Below are 18,597 nucleotides of genomic sequence, written 5' to 3'. Positions count from 1 at the left end.
ATTCTTTTCAATCAGAACCTGTAGGATACGTTCATCTTGCTTCAGTGGTAAATCTATACGTAATAAAAATAGGACCAAACGCTGTGGAAACCTGCTTCTGAATGCAACAAGTGAAGAGAACAACTTTAAACATTTAGTCTTTCGGGTGTTTAACTGAAACTTTCCTAATGGTTTGCTTTGTGACTTGCTAATATCTTAATGTCCATTAATGGAAAAATCTAATCAAACAGTAATAGATAAATGAGAACAAGTCCAATACAAAATGATATTCACTTCACTACACTAATTGATCAATGTGAAATACGATAAAATCTGGCAATTACTGAGTATAAAGAATGACAAATCGCATTGTGTATTTGCAAGTGGTTTTAATATACGTGTTTAATTGATTTACTTGATTTACATAACGATAGTCTTCAGTGTATGGCAAAATCGAACACACCCACGTAATAAGTGGTTATCGGTTTGACTTTAATTATCAGATTGTCTCCCTTGTTAGATCTCTGGCACCACCATACGTCTAGAAAATGATTTTACAAAAAAATAATAAAAATAGAACGATATGTTGCTCTTTGTACAGCTTACAATGTTTCAATTTCATATAGATTTATAATTTTATATAGATTTATAATAGATTCCATGATTTATAACATTATTAATTGCAAAGTAATTTAGTGAATTACAGTGTCAAACTTACATTGCGATTACAATAAATATAAAGGTTTTTTGTTTTAAATATGAGTTTTAACTATCAACCTTGACATTTGTGTGACCTACCTTGACCTTCCCTATGTGACGTAAGGAGAAGTTCCTGACCGTCTGTAACAAAATAAAACTGGAATCCATCAGTGATAAAGTTTGGCTTGATACACGCAGTGTAAGGGAGGCCACTCCCACCAAATGTTACTAGCAGGTAGGGGTAGGTATAATGCCACTCTATCTGGCCGCTCCGACAGGTGGGGCGATTCGTCAGGTCCGTTTCAACATGTCTAAAGGGATGGAAATTATCAAAAGCATAATGTACAAAAGAAAACATTACAAAAGATTTACAAATGGATGAGACGAATTTCGAATTTTTTTTTATAATAATTTATTGTTTTAGTTGGTGATTTCTTCTCGAGGGTTGATCCAAAAGTAATGTCACAGTGTCCATATCTTTTATATTTGGCGTCATATTATTAAATACAATATACCAAAAGATGCACAAATATAAATCTAATTAACATTAAAATTTTAATTTAATAATGTTTATTTGAATTTATTTTATAGATGTTAAAAACATAGAGCATAGAGAGTGTCGCCGGGTCACAACGGAACGTCACGTTTTAAAGTGTATTTATTCTTAGAATGAAAAAGACAAACACATTAAAAAGATTCTAAAAAGCACCTAATTTCCCAATTTTTTTAAATACACAATTCTCGTCATTTTCTAGTCTTTAATTGAAAATCAAATGACGGCATTGGTATATGTGATCATAAATATTGTTGTTTTACTCTGTTGAATTGAACAAAGGGAAATTAAACAAGTGGGAAAAAAGACTAGATGAGTTGTAATATATTTTTGCTTCAAAATATGGGAATCATCAGCAATTTTGGGCGGGTGATTGGTCACTGAATGATTAGCAGAGGACAAGAAGACCAGAAGATAGGAGATCGGACGGAAACGTTCAATGGTGTCTGACGTTGTCAAAAAAGACAGACATATAGGGCGTATTTGATTTGTCAACTCTAGTGTTGAGTCGGGTTCATATTGAGCATGCGCACAAACAAACACAGTATCGTTTTAATCAAACGGCAAGAACACGACTCGAGTGCATTGAAAATGGACGTTGTTTTGCTTTTCTTTAAATTTATGATTTTTTTGGAAAAGTGAGGAAAAGGGCGATATTGGAGGAATTGACACATATCTATTGTTTATTTTTTTTCTATCTAAACACTATGAATAACAAATGTAATGTGGCGGAAATTTAAGTAAAACAATATTTTTATGCCTCCGGTTCTGAAATATTAGACAATATCCTTAATTACTAATTAAAATGTTGATTTATTTCTAAAATCTCAACCAAACATCTGCCTCACATCACTTTCCCTCCATTGTTGATATTGTCAGCCATCTTTGTTCTTGTTCACTCTTGTAAAATTGGAGAGTATGTTCTTGACCTAATTCTACATCACACGCGTCGTGTTCGAGGTGTTTGATTAAGAAATCTGACTCGAGAGTTGCAGCTCGTGTTTAAATCAAATACGCCCATAGAGTGATATGCGAATTTTTAAGTTTGTCTTATGCTACTATTCAAAAAATTTTGACAGAGGGATGAATTATGAAAAGAGTTAGTGTATAATAGTACCAAGAATTCTTGAAGAAAGTGGAATTGGTGAAAGTGTTTGCGAATCACAAATATTTTTTTGAAAAGAAGGGGAAACGCTTAAAAGTATGACGGTGTGTATCCTCAAATGACATTACATTTAGGTGCGGCGACTACCATAAACGCGCATTGTTTAAAATCCGATATTTTGAAAAGTATACATCATATTCCTTTGAACTTTTCAGATCTGATTTGAAATAAATAAAGCCTCCATCATGTATAATTTTGTTGCTTTACGTCGATTTATAGCAATTCTATCAAAGTTGTGACATTACTTTTGAATCAACCCTCGTATTTGATGCCTTCAAACTCTTCTCGTTCTTAATCAAAAGAAAAAGAAGTCACTGAGTGGGAATAGCAACTACTCATTTTGCGAGTACATGTATTTATGTCCTTATGTCTATCTGCATTTTAAGAACTTTTCAAATAGCAAAACCTGTACGGGAAGTTGTGAATGCCCATGTTTTTGAGGTACGTAGGCCAAAAAAATTTTTTTTTCAAGCAAACATGCAGTGCTTATGAGATTGCCGCTTCAAACTAAAAAAAGATCATTTTTAATGAAACTTCCTTCTGCATAAGCGTCTCCTCCTCTCGATATTATTCTGCATGATGAACTTGATTTGAGCATTTATTTCATTTTGTAAATCAAGACAGTCATAGATAGCATATCCTATTCTCAACGTTTTTGTTCTATTTTCACCATTCCAACTCTTTTATTATCTCTACTTTCCTCAATACACGAACATTATATTCTATGACATCGTCCAATTTTTTTATCTCTGCAATGCTATATAAACCTTGAAAAATAAATTTTGATTTCGACTGATTGTCCTAAGTCTATTACCCTATGCTCGTGCATACCCTATATAAGTTTTTTAATTCTTCATTTCATCCCTTTCGTAAGCCAGCCAAGACTTTTGTTTTCTTTTAACCACTCCTGCACAGCCAGATTTTCTACCCTCTGATAGTATCATCAGCTCTCCACTTCTATATCCTCTCCAATCTGACATACCCTCTACGTCACGATCCATTCATCACTTAATCCTCTTCTTCAGACTCTCAGTTCTTCAATCCTTTGTCACGCTTACATTCTACAGTAAGTAGGTACATCCCCAATTCATCTTCTATACCGCTCAGTCTCAGTCTTTTATATACGCCCTATAACTTTCTATTCCCCTGTCTTGTTCTCTTCATCATAGCACTATCTAGTTTTACTACATTATCCTTGATATCCCAAACATTTCCTCTGTACTCAAATCTCTTTTAGGTGTTTTTAGCAAAGACGTTGTTTTCAAAACATTGAGTAAAGATTAACTGGACACATTTCTTGCCATCTTGTGTGGTTTCCCGCATGCTTAAGTTGACCACCACTATAGGAAGTTCATCGATGTCAACACCTAGCTTTCTGTAATTCCCGTCTGTTTCCATAGGCTTTCGAAAGCTTACCTTTGTATGACCCTTCTTGGTCTAAAACTTTGCATACAAACTCTCCACATTCCCGCACTTCAACTTTTTTTTTCTCTGTATCCATTTCTTTTCCTTTGTACCCAGTACGATTCTTTTTCTATAATATTTGATTTTATTCTCTACATCATACAACTTTCCTCGATCTTATCCCTTAGTATCTGCTTGATCCTATCTTAAGAGAATATCTTTTTAATCCCAACCTCATCCTGTGCTCCCCCCCATGTGTACCATCCTATATTCCCTGTCCCATCTTGTACTCCATGCATGTCCAGTATCCAGGATCCAGTATTCTCTTCATTATTTTCTATATTCCAACTTTATTGTCTTCTTATCGGTTAGCTCCTGTGCATTCCGTCATTATTTTTCATCCGCATTCAACGTACCTTACTGGAATCATTTTTTTACTATGCCTGACCCGAAGTATCATTTATTTCCAATGCGTCGTCCGCGTTGGTTTGGGTGTCTGTTTTTGAGTCGCCGAGTACGAATTTGATTCTTACGACTCGGGCTCAGATCCCTCAGTGGGACGTTAAACTGTTATTCGGATTGTTTGTTTGTTGTTTAATGTCCCTCTTGAGAATTTATCACTCCTTTGGAAACGCCACCACTTGTCGCTGAAGGCCTACAAATTCAGACCTCTTAGGATCATTGAGCAGTGAGGAATCTTTCTCGTGCCAATACCTGCGATACGGGACCTCCATTTATACGGTCACATCAGAAGGACCGGTCACCACGTCCCACAGCGACGCAAGGACCAACTCCTTACTCTGCGATTTAAGAGCAGACACTTTAACCACGTACTGTGCCACGCAGGCGACGAATTTCAGATGTGACCGTTATTCAGATGAGACCATATAAACCAGGGTCATTGTAGCAGTAAGTGTTGGTACGAAAAAGACCTTCCAGTGGTGAAAGGTCTTAAGTGCCGAGTACGGGTCAAAAATTTCAGCCCTGTTAAAGTCTGCCAGCACACTCTGTTTTTTGTTGGGGTTTTCAGTTGCCCCAGATCTGTGTTGACCTGGGACGTTCAACCTGACGATTCCCACAGAGGTTCCATTCTATAGAGCATGACGTTTTAAATCCCCCGATGGTTTTTGAATATGTTCTTAATCCATCATCATTTCCAAGGAGAGATTTTTACCGGCTTTCTGTTGTTAAGTATGTGGCACAGACAAATGTTTATGAAGGTGTTTGTGTAGAATAGGTTTTAATTTATTGGATATACACTTTGGTGTTGGTGACAAATTCCACATTTCAAATTCTTAGAGGAGCACATACTTCTTAAATTTAGTTGCAAATACGGAGCTTGTTGCTTGTGAAATTTCTAATCCTTGCTTTAATGTCTATCAAGTCTCCATGTGATTCATCAGTGGCTGAGACAATATTGCTTAATTATTTAAAGGAGTCTGAATCTGTCACGTTATGCTCTCCAAGAGTGGTTGGTGTATGCTGTCTTCTGTTCAGACACATGACATTTGTCATGTCACTGTTGACCTGAGGACCTGTTTTTCAATTGCTACCTTGACAACGCTGTCTCGTTTTAGCTGCTTGTGCACATATTTTTGGGAACATAACTTTGATCGTCAGCAAAGTCAATGTCCTTCAAACACAAAGTAACAAGCATGACCCAGTCCAACAACATCTCGATGACAGCAAGCAGAATTCTCTAACATCTATCTGCACTTCACTGGCTTCTGTGAGCTTACCGATGTTGATGAATGGCACGTAGCGTTATCATACAATTATTATTGTATGAAGTTGTTAAGGTGGTTGGAATTTCCTTGTCAAGGAGTAGGTTCCATATGTTTCTTCTATAAAACATATGGAGATAACGAATAGTATTCAAGACCAAAAGTCCATAAAACAATACAAAATAGGAGCAGAGCAAACAAGGACCTCCAAAATATCAGAGGTAGGATCAGGTACCATGGAGGAGTCAGTATCCCCTGCCGACCGGTCTCATCCGCCGTGTGTTCCTTGTCATGATCGGGAAATAAAGGAAAAATCCGTCGTCGAATCATGATCAGAGCTTAAATAATGGACGAACAATTAGTATGAAAACCGCCAGTCAGCATTTGACTCAATGATAAATTGTATTTGCTGACAAGTTCATTATCGACCATAGAACTTACAAGAAGATGACTTTAAACAAGACTGCTGATATTCTTGTTTCATCAACTTGTTTGTGAATAATTTACCTCGTTTTAGAAATTGTTCAAACGTAGAGCATGCTCTTGCATATCGAATCATAAATCAAAGGCCTTCTGAAAGTTGATGAAATTAAGATACTGTATAACGACTGGTCAATTACCATGTGGCGTCTGCTCTGCACATGACTTTTTTCTTAACCGGTTTGTTCTGATTGAATTCTTTTATCTGTGGTAACTTTTTGCCTTACTACGATAATACAATTTCAGAATCCTGATTGGAATGGAGAGAAGAATGATGCGCAGGCGATTGTGTTTTGTTCCTTGTCTTTTCTCTTGGGGATTTTCATCAGATGTCTTTTATTCCCATCGACTGGTACCTTCCCTTAAGGCCATAGTTTAGTGCAGGAAGTGTATTGTCATCATATTTTCCCCAATGACTTGCAGAGGAATCTCGCCAGGCTCGGCTACTTTTCCGTTCTTCGATTTCTTCTTAGCCTAAGAAGTCTCGACTCTTGTGAAGGGAACATGATCACAGCTATCTCTCTTTACACTTTTCTTATACTTTACTACTTACTTCTAATATAGTGTGTTTGTCTTTTTATTCTTGATGGTTTGTTTAGGAGTTCTCTTGAGTGATTCACCCACCGATTTCTCTTCACTTCACCTTTTGTGGTAGGGTTCCCTGCCTCGTCATCCATCGCTAGTTGGTCTGCGGTGATTTCTTCCAAGCAAGTGTTCTTGTGATTTTAACATTGTGCTGAGGTCTTTTAGCCTCCTCCTCGGCTTCTGAGGCTAGTGTATTATACAAGAATCTCTCACCAATATCTGAACTTTTTCACTTCGTTATTCTATTAAGTATAGTGTAACTGTCTTCTGATTTCTGTTTCTTGTACTAATCCTCACAGTTAACAACCTGTTGCACATGTTTTGTTACAGAAAACCTATTTTGTCTTGTCTTTCTAGTTTTCCATATAAATAAGCTTAAGATTCCCTTCAATTGTCTTTGTTCCATCAAGTTGTTCGATCTTCAAAGGGTGTCTACTGGCAGATATTGTCAAGGACCTCATTAAGACTGTTTGTCAGGGTGATAGCCAAGGTCTCACTGATTTCCCTTCTCCTTATCCTTCTTGCTTGTGTTTTCTACGACCTAATCATGAAAATCTGTCCTTATTATAACTAATTTGATATTTACAACTAGATAGTTTTCATTTGATGTATTTTCTCTCCGAGTTATTTCCCTCGGCCGACATTTTAATGGTCAACCTGCTAATTTTTCCTGCTTTGTCGTACCAAATTTGAGAGGGTGTAGCAGAAATATTATGGGGAAAATCTTTATGGAATAAAAATCATTAAATCAAGGAGGCTCTAACAAAGGAAAATTCTCATTTACGGCTTATCTGTGGTCCCCGGTTACTCGTCAAATTTCGAACATTTATCAAAGGCTTTAAAAATTAAATGTTCTTAATAACTAATGTCTTTATTATTTGAATCTTCATCTAAAAATGTCAAATAATAGATATACGCAGCATACGAAGCTGTGTTTTGAAGTTCGGGTCCTTTGATTTTCATGAATATCAAAAGAAATCACTGACAGGTACACACTTTCAAGCTTTCGTAAACACCGAGCACATGTTTGTTCAGTGTCGAGATTGATATATAATGTGTATATTATATGGGTAAAGCATGAGTAAAAATATCTTTGTTGAACAACCTTGTGCTCTATGCTTTCTAAGTAAAAGTATTGTGATTTTGAAACTCTTCGCTATCTTCATTTACATGCGATTAACCTCTTATGACCTGGCTCGAATCACAACAAGCCACGTGGATTTGTGTCGTTACAGGTAAATGCCCACAGTAAACGTGGTAGCAAGCACTCAGTTGAAATGTACTCAGTCGATCATGTATCGGTCAGCATATGGACTTGTTTGGTTAATCTTGTTATCGTGGTTCATTCACATTGCTATGAGTTTTGTGAAATGAATAGAAAATTGTTTTAGTTGTTGATTGTGAATCTTTAACATATAATATCTTTTTATAGTATCTAATCTAAATGTTTCCGCCCATTTACATATAACAGAAAAACCGTAGTCTGATGGATGGGACAAGTTCCGGCAATTTTTAGCGCGATGGGTGTTAAAAATTGTCTTGTATTTTTTGATGTATTTGATAATTCATTATGAATGCACAATCATATTATTAGAAATACTTTATTATACACAATGAAATCAAACAAAATACCCAATCCTACTATCTATGCAGTAAACCAAGGGTGTAAAAAGGGACCACGCTACTATACTTAAGTGGAATACTCCTTTATATTTTTCAGAATAGCAATGCTTCCTACTCGACAATTGCCAGTATAAAAAGTTAAAGTTGGTTGAATGCTGAAGGAATATGAGCAGGTTGACCCCCAATATGGCGACTAACGAGAAATAACTCTTGTTAATTTGGGACTAATGAAAACTATCTATCTGCAGCATGGTTTGAATTGATAATGATCACTAGGTTATATGTGTGTATTTTACCACTAACATAATAACTAACGAGGCGTTCATGACCAGGAGGTCGTTACAAAGGCTGGTTGCCGTCCAGCAGGGATGGCGTCGTGCCTGAAGAGCCACAAAATGGGCTTGGGCTTGGGTTGTCGGCCTCTGACGACCACTCCCATGTCGGTGTGCTGCTTTGCCAAGAGTTTGCTGCCTATTTCAGGCCCTGCTTACAACGTTTTGGCTTACGTTTAGTGCATTTGCAACGATACGTTGCGAATAGCCAGCGTCAAGCATTCCAATATATATGCCCAGTTGTTCTGTCGTCAGGCGACACCTTACGCGTTGAGGGGCCATTGTGTTGATAAATGTAGTGTAAACACTGAAGTGAGTTTTAAATCTTAGAAAGAATCAAGCACCGATGCCCGAATAAAATCGTGCAATGGTAGCAAAAGCATAAACTGTGATGAGAAACGCATTTCCCATAGCATGAAATGCACGTGCAAAGTTGTTGAAGACTTTTTGATTTCACTTGAACAGAATTTTGCCATTTATTTTGTTATTAATTTTATAAACAGAAGATTATCGATCTATGATCCTTATCAAATTTGGAGTAGTATATTAAAGCCTAATACCCTCTACTCCCAGACCCTTCAATCGGTTTAATCCTGGACAGTGAATGGTTGTATGTAAAATTAAGTTATGGAATAGAACAATATTTACAGGACGACATGCATGATGTTTCCAAGGATTTCTTATTTTTTATTAACTTTTAAATAATTATCGTGTAAGTTAAATAACTCTGAAAATCCAGCAAAAAAGGCGGAGAGGGGGCTGAGCCCACGCTAAATCGCCTTTGCCCTCTGCGCGAGACACATGGAATACCTCATCATATGTATATATGTATTTATACGGTCAGTGACCCTTTTGTAATAACAGAAGATTATTTCAATAAATAAAAGTAAATACAGATACTGTTACCCTGATGCGGCCGTCCCGACCGCTGTAGTGTCAAAATGACAGGGGCTGTCCGCTAGAAAACAGTTTACAGAGGAAGCGAAGGCTGCCACAGTGACAAAATAATGACTGATCCCCGCCATTGTGGAACTTCTGGTAATCACTGATAAGGGAATTAGAGCGTTAAGAAAAGTATAGATATATTTGGTTTGAATATCGACCAAGAATATTTGAAAATTGTTACCTTTGATAATGAAATGTGAAGATAACGAAATTACGGAAGCGTATTAGGGCCGCAGCAGTATCTTTTATTAATTTGTTATAACAAATTAGTAATTTGTTATAACAAATTAATAATTTGTTATAACAAATTATCAATTTGATATAACAAATTATCAATTTGTTAAAACATATTAGTAATTTGATTCAACAAATTAATAATTTGATATAACAAATTATCAATTTGTTATAACAAAACATTAATTTGTTATAACAAAACATTAATTTGCTATAACAAATTACTAATTTGTTATAACAAATTAATAATCTGTTATAACATTTTATCAATCTGTTATAACAAATTATTAATCTGCTATAACAAATTACTATTTTTGGACATTTGACATGTACACAAAACTATGGAATCTATATCAGATTAGAAATCTTTAAGATTTTGAATTAGTGAAACAATAATTTAAGCACACGCTCTGCAGAGCTTTTGACCTATATGTTTCTTTCAGCAGCTCAGAGTTTTCACTTCAAACATCAATGTTATGATAAATTGCATCAAAGTCCTTGATTCTGTTCCTTATATTTTATTCTTAGAAGCTTTAATGAAACTTTGTCCATACCCACTCCACCCCCCAACCCCCATCCCCCCCCCCCTTCCGACTCTGTTCGGTCACAACACTCGATTCGTATGCTAGGAAAAATATCTTATTTAATAAATCGTTTTATTTGTATTTTGCTTTTGTTTATTTTAACTCTCTCTCTCTCTCTCTCTCTCTCTCTCTCTCTCTCTGGATTCTTTCTTTACATGTGACATGATCTACTTTGAATACTGCATTTCGACAGGCATTTATGCCTGCTCTTCAACCCACTTCAGGTATAAAGAACAAAATCACAACCTTCCTCGGAAAACGAAAGAAAAAACCCACAATATTCTTGAGTGGGTAGCGCTTGGTAAAATTTAATATTAAATACCTATTGTGTCATTCAATTCTTTTGTATGCGTGAAATTTTTATAACAAAAAAGAGCCTGCTGGAAAAGCTCTCAATAGTTCAACTAAAGCCTTATTAACTAAAGCTTTGACAGTTGCAAATTATTTTCAGAAATCCGACTTATACTAAGATTTTTGATATGATCTGGCTTTCGTAGATCTGTATACATTTCAAATTTTGTCAAAAATAGTAATTTGTTTTATCAAATTACTAATTTGTTTTAACAAATTAATAATTTGATATAACAAATTAATAATGTGTTACAACGAACAAAACAGAGGCGGGATCAGATGACATTGGGGAGTAAGCATCCCCTGTTAACCAGTTACACCCAACGTGGATAAATTATAATGGATGAAGTTATCATCGCTTGCATAATCGTTCATGTCATAAGTTAAAGACTATGACCTATATTGTTAACAAATAATCATTTGTCATGTTAGTTTGACGAAAATCATTTTAGCAATAAACATATATTTATCGAATGTCATAATGGTGGCATATATTATCTCCCCTATTTGCAGGTTATTATTTTTTTAATTATGTATACATGCAAGAAATATATCAACACGCAACATGTATCAAATTGAATATATTTTAATTGGAAACCTAAAAGGTGTCTTCCCACTTAGTCAACATTTAGAAAAAATACAGGTAAAAAACAGGTAAATCTGTGTTGGCTAAGTGGGAATGGGGTACAGGTGGAGAACAAAAGAAATAAATTACAGGTAGGCTATAGTCTGTTTTAGCTATATATATAGGCTGAATAAAGAGTAAATAATTCATAAGAATACTAGTAATATAAAATAATTAAATGTTTTCTTCTCATAAATTAAATATTGAATAGTTCATATAAAAATATTAAATAATTTTTTAAAACTTTTTAAAACAAAGATTTTTTTTTTTTAGGAATTTCATTATTTTTAACACTTTTTTAGATGTCTTCTTATTTAAAATATGAAATGAATAAGAAATTCTCTTTCTCTAAAGAATTTAATTAATTATACCAATACTTTGATGTTAACCTAGAATAATAAATGCTTACGTTAATTTTTTTTATCTGTAAATATAAATATGAAAACTAAGTTAATTTATTTTTAGAGATCGATACATGTACTATTGTATTTCAAATATAAACTTCAAACCTTCAAGAAAAACGCTTGTGTAAAGTAATTATATTTTATTATGGTTTTTTTTCACATCTCACAGTAATAAATAAGACATAAACTTCTGTAAATTATTGATGATAATTATATATGCTCATCTACCTTATATCCTTTAAAACATTCAATAATAATCATTTATAAAATAATTATCTACTTAACTTGTTTATTGGTTGTGTTATGTACAAGCATTTTTACTAGTATAAACACAACCACTTTTAATGATTATTCATACACATGTAATTGTTTCTTCAGAGTGTCTTAATTGTTTTTGTTTATTTTCTAATAAAATATCCTGTGTGGTAAAAAAAATTCTTTTTTTTCCCTTTATTTATTTAAATAATATTAAGATTCTATTTATTAATTTAAACTAATTACTTTTTGAATTAATTAATTTTCTAGTAAAATTTTACTACTTTTTTTACATTAAAAATTATTGAACTTTATTTTTTTCTTTAATTTTATATTTATTTTGACTCAAATTTTACCTCTGGTTGGTATATGTTCACACTGTTTTCATTTCCCAAAGGAATTAATTCTCAGGTAATTCATACACATGCATACCAGAAAACAGACTATAGCCTATTAATCACTCAGGTGTAAAAATAAAAATGTTGGCTATGTGGGAATAGGATTTTTCAAAATGTTGGCTAAGTGGGAATTAGTTTACGCATACACGCAAGATACTAGCTGCATGAGTCAACATCAGCATCGATCTATATGTCGAGAAGCAACAAAACTTTGTTAACATGCAAAAAAAGAGTTAATTATCATATCCGATAATTTAGAAAAATTCAAAAATGAAAAGGTCAGCACCCATGTATTCTTTCATGTAATTTAACATAATATATATATATTGATCAGCTGTTGATTGGAATAATTTATGTTGATGTTATACAATTTTCCAGTTTTTTAACTGCTAAGTAAAATAACAACAATTTGATTTCCACCTAGAAAAAATGTATGCATATTTGGTGGAAAAAGTTCTTGTCTGGTATTTTGGGTTGCTTCATTTTCTCAGTTTCCCCTTCTTACATCCCCCCTTCTTAATCTTAAAATATGAAATCAGCTGACATTCGCATTTGAATAACTTTTCTTAAAACAAGTTTATGTTAAAACTGCATTGTTTTGAAGTGTTTTTATATTTTAAAATAATGATGTACATATGCTGCCTGGTTGATTAAAATGTCAAAATTAGCGCCAAAAGCAGTCAAAGTCAATATTCTCGCGCCTGTTCCAAGGCTGATAACTCTCCCCGGATATAGGTGTCGCGCTGCGATCGAGGCGCCCCCTTTGATACTAGTCATAGAAGTGATCATTGCTCAAAAAATACCAAGTCAGAGAGATATATCGAAGCCTTTGAGGGCATCATTTACAGATTTTCTGTAAACATATAATGCCAATATGTTTCCTATAGCACCAGGTAGGATGTAAACTTATTGAGTGTCGAGTAATCGGAATGAATGCTCGGTCTGTTTTGAAGGGTACGTTGGGGAACGCCATGTTTGATATGGTGTGTAAATCCCCGCTATGTTTTGAGACGGCCTGCGAAAGGCGATGAAATTAAATCTGTGTAGTTAGTTGTGATTTTTTTATAAAGTCGGAAAAAATGGATATAAATCAAGCCATTAAGTTAAATCTTATTTCATTCAACGAACACCTGAAATTGGTAAGGACATGACCCCAATATACTCTTTCATTATAAAATAATGCCTCCACTTATGCTCCTATCCCCTTTCAACAGGTTAGGACCAATCGCAGAAATGGGAAGTAAGTTTACAGTGCAAAATATGAAAAATTTGATTTTGGCTTAACATAGTAGATCTATAAATTAAACATGTTAAAACTGCATAAATCAGATTCAAGATACTTAATACGTATAACTTTAGGTTGACAAATTTTTCTGTATGCCCGTTGTTTAGGAGATTGAGATCTCTCGAAATTCTTGAATAGACCCTTTCATGGCAACTGTGGTACTGCTCTTTTGCAGGGAAAATGATATAATTTGGTGAAATATGACGTGAAAGTATTTAAGCATTGAATTCATATTTTTGGATGTCTTCGTTCCTATAACACACCTGGCCGTGCCGACAAATTGAATACCGCGCGTTAGCGTGGTATGATAATTTGTTGGCATGGCCAGGTGTGTTATAGGACTGAAGACATCCAAAAATAGGAATTCAATGCTTATATTTACATTCTCTAATTTTCCTTCTTCATCATTGCTTATTTCGTTCATCTTAAATGTGAATTTAGCGCCTTCCATAACTGCTGTGGTTAATACATGTAAGAGCCGTTTGTGACGTCAAATGACGTTAAATGATGTTGCAAAGTTAAATAACGCAAACAAACATTGCGAGGAAAAAGGTGACAAATTAATTCTTAACGCAAATTTTACGTTAATATTTCAGGGTTATAGTTTTTCATTAAATTGAAATAAATCATTTTACATTTTGGTGTCCCTAGAGTATTGAAAATGCTTATAGTTCCTGCTGTATTCTAACGCGCGGTGACAAGGTTTCGCGTGTGTTATAGAAATTTGAACGTCGTTGATTTCGAATGGATTTCATAAGGAAAATTACACTGAATGTAAATATTTGTTTAATAAACATCATTTAATTATCTGTCAGCAAAAACTTTGCCAAACGTTATTATTTTGCCCTGCAAAGTGTAGTACTGAAGATGTCGTGAAGGGGCTAGTTTCTTGGGGACCAATCTAAACTTCTCAAGCCAAAAGTCATTCCTTTTAAATTATATTAATGCAGATTAATGACATTACCAAAATAAAAATTTCTGTTTTTTTTCTATTGGGCATGTGGTCTCAACCTGTTCATTTGATTATGGAAATATCTGACAGTAGTGTATTGTGCTTGTTTTGATATCACGAAGTCTTTAGTATGACAGAACTTGAAAGAAATCCTTTAAGCTATAACACATACTTTTATAAAACTTGTCCACTGGGGATATCAAATGTGTACACTATCCAGTTTGGGTATTGACAGGTGTACAATTACAAAAATTAGTTACTAGCCGGTCGGGCTGGTGGCAGTAACAAAGTTAGTAGCCCGAGGTTGCCAGTCACTAGCCCATTAACTACTGAAAACAATACATGTATAAGTATAAAAAAAGGTTAAAAAAAATCATTTAAGTTGAAATATATAAAATGGTTTGTGCTTTGTTATTGCCAGGTACTTCTCCTTATGTTTATGCAATCTAAATTTAATCCCCTGGTTCTCAGGCCAATTTTCTCCAAAACAGATGCGGGAGGGCGGCATTTTATTTTTCATTTTATTGGCAATCAAGTAGATGAGGGAGGTATTTTTTTTAATTTTAATTTCCGAATTTTCTTTAACATAAAGATAATTTTTTTAATCACAGATAGACTTTCCATTTCTGGTCAAAATTTCTGCTTTATCCATTGCTTAACAGCGTGTAAACATCATAGGTAATGTCCTCGAATGTATTTTCAAACGAAGTAGCCAAAATCTCATTGTAAATGGCGACCGGAAGTGATATTTGAATACTAAACTACGAAAGAAATGAGGTCGGAAATTTTTTTCCCGGATTGGTCTCCGCAATACCAACTTTTTATTTTATTTTATCAAAAATACAATAAAATCGGCAACGCGGCTACCTCAAAACGGATGCGCGCGGGCCTGAGAACCAAGATTTCAATTTTATATGGCCTTAATAGTTTATCGACTATAGTTGTCACTGAGATGACTGGCAATAGCAACACACAATACATATAGGTAAAAACGAATAAAAGATTATGATTAAATTCGTTCATCAATTCAGTCATAAATATACTTTAAATTTCGTTTTAGATTTTCTAGCCTGATGGCCTAACGCAGTATAGATTTACAATAGCCCTACCTCTAAATTTGGTAGCCCCGGGCATCAGGCGATGGTAATTGCACACTTTTGAATGATATCCAAAAATGAATGTGATTTCATATTGCAAAATCACTAAAAAACAAAATATTTGACCATGTTGACCATTAGATAATATATTTACAATTTTACATTTATGATTGATGACCCTGTAAATAAAATTGATCCCAGAGAAGGTTAATATCTTTTATCATGTTTTGGGGATCAGTGTTCTAAAATCATGGGCAGAAAAAGGTTTGTTCTCCAAGAGATTGATTCCACTTTCCAAGCAGAATTTTTCTCGGAAAATACCTCTGTAATGAAGTAATTATTGTATTTGACAGAGTCGTAAATTTTTTGAGTGGCTGAGCTGTCAGATATTTGATCTGACAAACATAAAGGTTCTGTACTGGAACCAAGTTTTATTGGACCAGATACATACCATACCTTATTTTGTATAGAAAAGAAATACTGTAAAATCACATATTTTCGTGGGGTCAAACTTTCAAGGTTTGAGGAAAAAACATTGGTTTGTAGGGATTTGATTTCGTGGTTGGAGAATGTTTAGTAAAAATGCATATGATATTTAACATATATCATGGTGGTCATAGATTCGTGGCTCTGTCCATACCTCGAAAACCAGGAGAATTAAAATAAAATAAAATAAAAATAAGTGATTTCACAGTAAGTGCAAGAGAATGTCCGTCACTTAATTTTTAAATTTTTTTTTAATCAGTGACTTAGAAACATGGACAGACTGTACAGAACTGGTCTATCTTACTTAGTAAAGTAAAAGTTACACTTACTCCGGGCATTGGAACAGGACTCGGGGCATTGGAGCAGGAATGTTTTTAATTTAAGAAAAAAAAAGAATAAAACACAATCATATGTCACTTAACACAATCATGATAGCATGATTTCATTTCTTTTGTTCACTAACTAGTTCTCTCCAATTTCTGTTGTTTTTTTTTTTCATTGTAACTTCTTTGATCTCTGGGCATAAAAGTGAAACATGGGTGTATCCAAAAGGTTTAAATAACAAGGTAGCTCAAAATAGCTACATAGAGGTCAGAGGGAAAGTCTTTTGATTGGACATGTGTGATTAATAGTAAATGGGTAGATCATACAAAGATACAAATTGCTTATATGCAGATAAATAAAAGAACTTGATTGAATGACTAAATAAAGAATATAAAGAAGATAAGATGATAATAGCAATATGTAAGGTGTGGTCTACTTATGTGGAGTTTTAATTACATAGATTTAACTAGGATGTGACTTGATGGAATTGGATAAATACACTCTTTGTACTTTTCACATGTTTCATGCCAAAATGACAGTCAACTCAATACCTTTTGATCAGTTTCATTGGTTTGTATATTTTTGTTAGCTTGGACCACTTGGTGTTTCACATGGTTCAAGCTTTTAAGGCAATCAGGAATGGTCATCAAAGTGTTAAGTTTTACTTTATGACATTAAAAGAATTTAAATTAGCTTCAACATGATGAAGTTTCCAAGACTAGATTTTGACATGGATTATATTGCATATACAATAGAAATCTTTGTCTCAGACTCTTGATAGTAAGTAGCTCATTGCTAGCCTTGACACATGCTTGACATCAGATTTTTCTTGAAATCATTCATACCCTCTTTCTTCAATTTGTACGTTTTATTTTTATCATAGATTACAATGTAACATAATCTAAGTGTATGCCATGTATGTGTGTAGTTTGTTTTGTAACATGCTGATGTTGTGTGTATCTGTAATCAGTGTAGTGTCACTAACAATCTGCCATTAAATTCACAGGTATCACCAGTATACTACACAACCAGCAGCTTAACGGTATGTAATACTAACTGTAGTACATGTACTTATACTAACTATAGTTCTAATACAAACTATGATACTAATACAAACTATAGTACTAACTAAATACTACACAACCAGCAGCTTAACGGTATGTAATACTAACTGTAGTACTTATACTAACTATAGTACTAATACAAAGTATAATACTAATACAAACTATAGTACTGACTAAAAACTACACAACCAGCAGCTTAACAGTATGTAATACTAACTGTAGTACTTAAACTAACTGTAGTACTAATACAAACTATGGTACTAATACTAAGTATAGTACTAATACAAACAATAGTACAAATACAAACTATAGTACTAACTAAATACTACACAGAACACAACCAGCAGCTTAACGGTATGTAATACTAACTATAGTACTTAAATACTAACCAAGGTACTAACTAAATAGTAATATATCAGAATATTAGTACTACTCAATCAGCAGCTTAACAGTATATAATACTAACTATAGTACTAATACTAACTGTTGTACTAACAAGTCATGTACTAATACTGCACAACCAGCAGCTTAACAGTTAGAATACTAACTATAGTAGTTAGTACTAATACTAACTACTGTGGTATGTAACATTACAGTCTGTAATGCTTTTTATAGTATTAATACTATAACTGTAGTACTAAGTATATTCTACACAATCAGCAGCTTAACGGTATGTTATACTAAAGTACTAACTAAATAGGAATTAAAAATACTAAACAACCAGTAGCTTAACAGTACTATGTAGTATTAACAAAATTCAGGGATATCTCAAATAGCACAGATATCTCAAATGGCACAGATATCTCAAATATCTGGGATGTGTCAAAGTAATCTGGCAGTTTCTAAACACTTTTTCTTTATGTTCTTCAACCTTGTTATCTTAAATCCTTGGTATTTGAATGTTTGATCTCAGTCTACTGAAGTAGCCATAGTGAGGTTTGTCTGTAGTTTTTTGCAGGTAGTCTATCACATTCAACTACTCATCTAAATTATATCATGGTTATAGTCTTTTAAGTGGAGTACTTTATTAAAATGAGGTGAATTACATG

General features: G+C 33.8%; 2 protein-coding genes across 11 annotated transcripts in view; one reads left to right on the top strand and one right to left on the bottom strand.

Annotated features, from left to right (window-relative positions):
- Positions 1-38: 38 nt before the first annotated feature.
- On the bottom strand, positions 39-9,569 carry LOC134229522 (uncharacterized). The gene is made up of 3 exons (XM_062711276.1): positions 9,451-9,569; positions 778-989; positions 39-520 (listed from the first exon to the last, which is right to left on the bottom strand). Exons 1-3 carry the CDS (start codon positions 9,567-9,569, stop codon positions 417-419), a joined length of 435 nt encoding a protein of 144 aa, XP_062567260.1. The 3' UTR covers positions 39-416.
- Positions 9,570-13,083: 3,514 nt separating this feature from the next.
- LOC134229518 (protein argonaute-2-like) overlaps positions 13,084-18,597 on the top strand; it is a 35,343-nt gene continuing 29,829 nt past the window's right edge. For 6 of the 10 annotated variants that reach the window (XM_062711266.1, XM_062711269.1, XM_062711264.1 and 3 more), the window contains exons 1-2: positions 13,084-13,233; positions 17,491-17,526. In XM_062711266.1, the coding sequence (XP_062567250.1) occupies positions 13,215-13,233; positions 17,491-17,526 (55 nt within the window). In that variant the 5' untranslated portion in view covers positions 13,084-13,214. Of the gene's footprint in view, positions 13,234-17,490; positions 17,527-17,622; positions 17,642-17,889; positions 17,903-18,211; positions 18,219-18,597 lie in introns of those variants that run through there. The other 4 variants (XM_062711270.1, XM_062711272.1, XM_062711271.1 and 1 more) reach the window with 4 other exon arrangements.

The sequence above is a fragment of the Saccostrea cucullata genome, unplaced genomic scaffold (genome assembly GCF_032062105.1).
Source record: "Saccostrea cucullata isolate Sc308-1 unplaced genomic scaffold, CSIRO_AGI_Scuc_v1 ctg311, whole genome shotgun sequence".
Lineage (NCBI taxonomy): Eukaryota > Metazoa > Mollusca > Bivalvia > Ostreida > Ostreidae > Saccostrea > Saccostrea cuccullata.
Note: the sequence above shows the minus strand (reverse complement) of the source record. Positions and strands in the feature narration are given on the sequence as shown.

Coding starts and splice junctions, on each gene's coding strand:
- LOC134229522 (XM_062711276.1), bottom strand. CDS start 9,569: ATGGCGGGGATCAGTCATTATTTTGTCACTGTGGCAGCCTTCGCTTCC. Junction 990..9,450: donor GTCGGGACGGCCGCATCAGG/GTAACAGTATCT, acceptor CCATCCCTTTAG/ACATGTTGAAACGGACCTGA. Junction 521..777: donor GTCACATAGGGAAGGTCAAG/GTAGGTCACACA, acceptor ATCATTTTCTAG/ACGTATGGTGGTGCCAGAGA.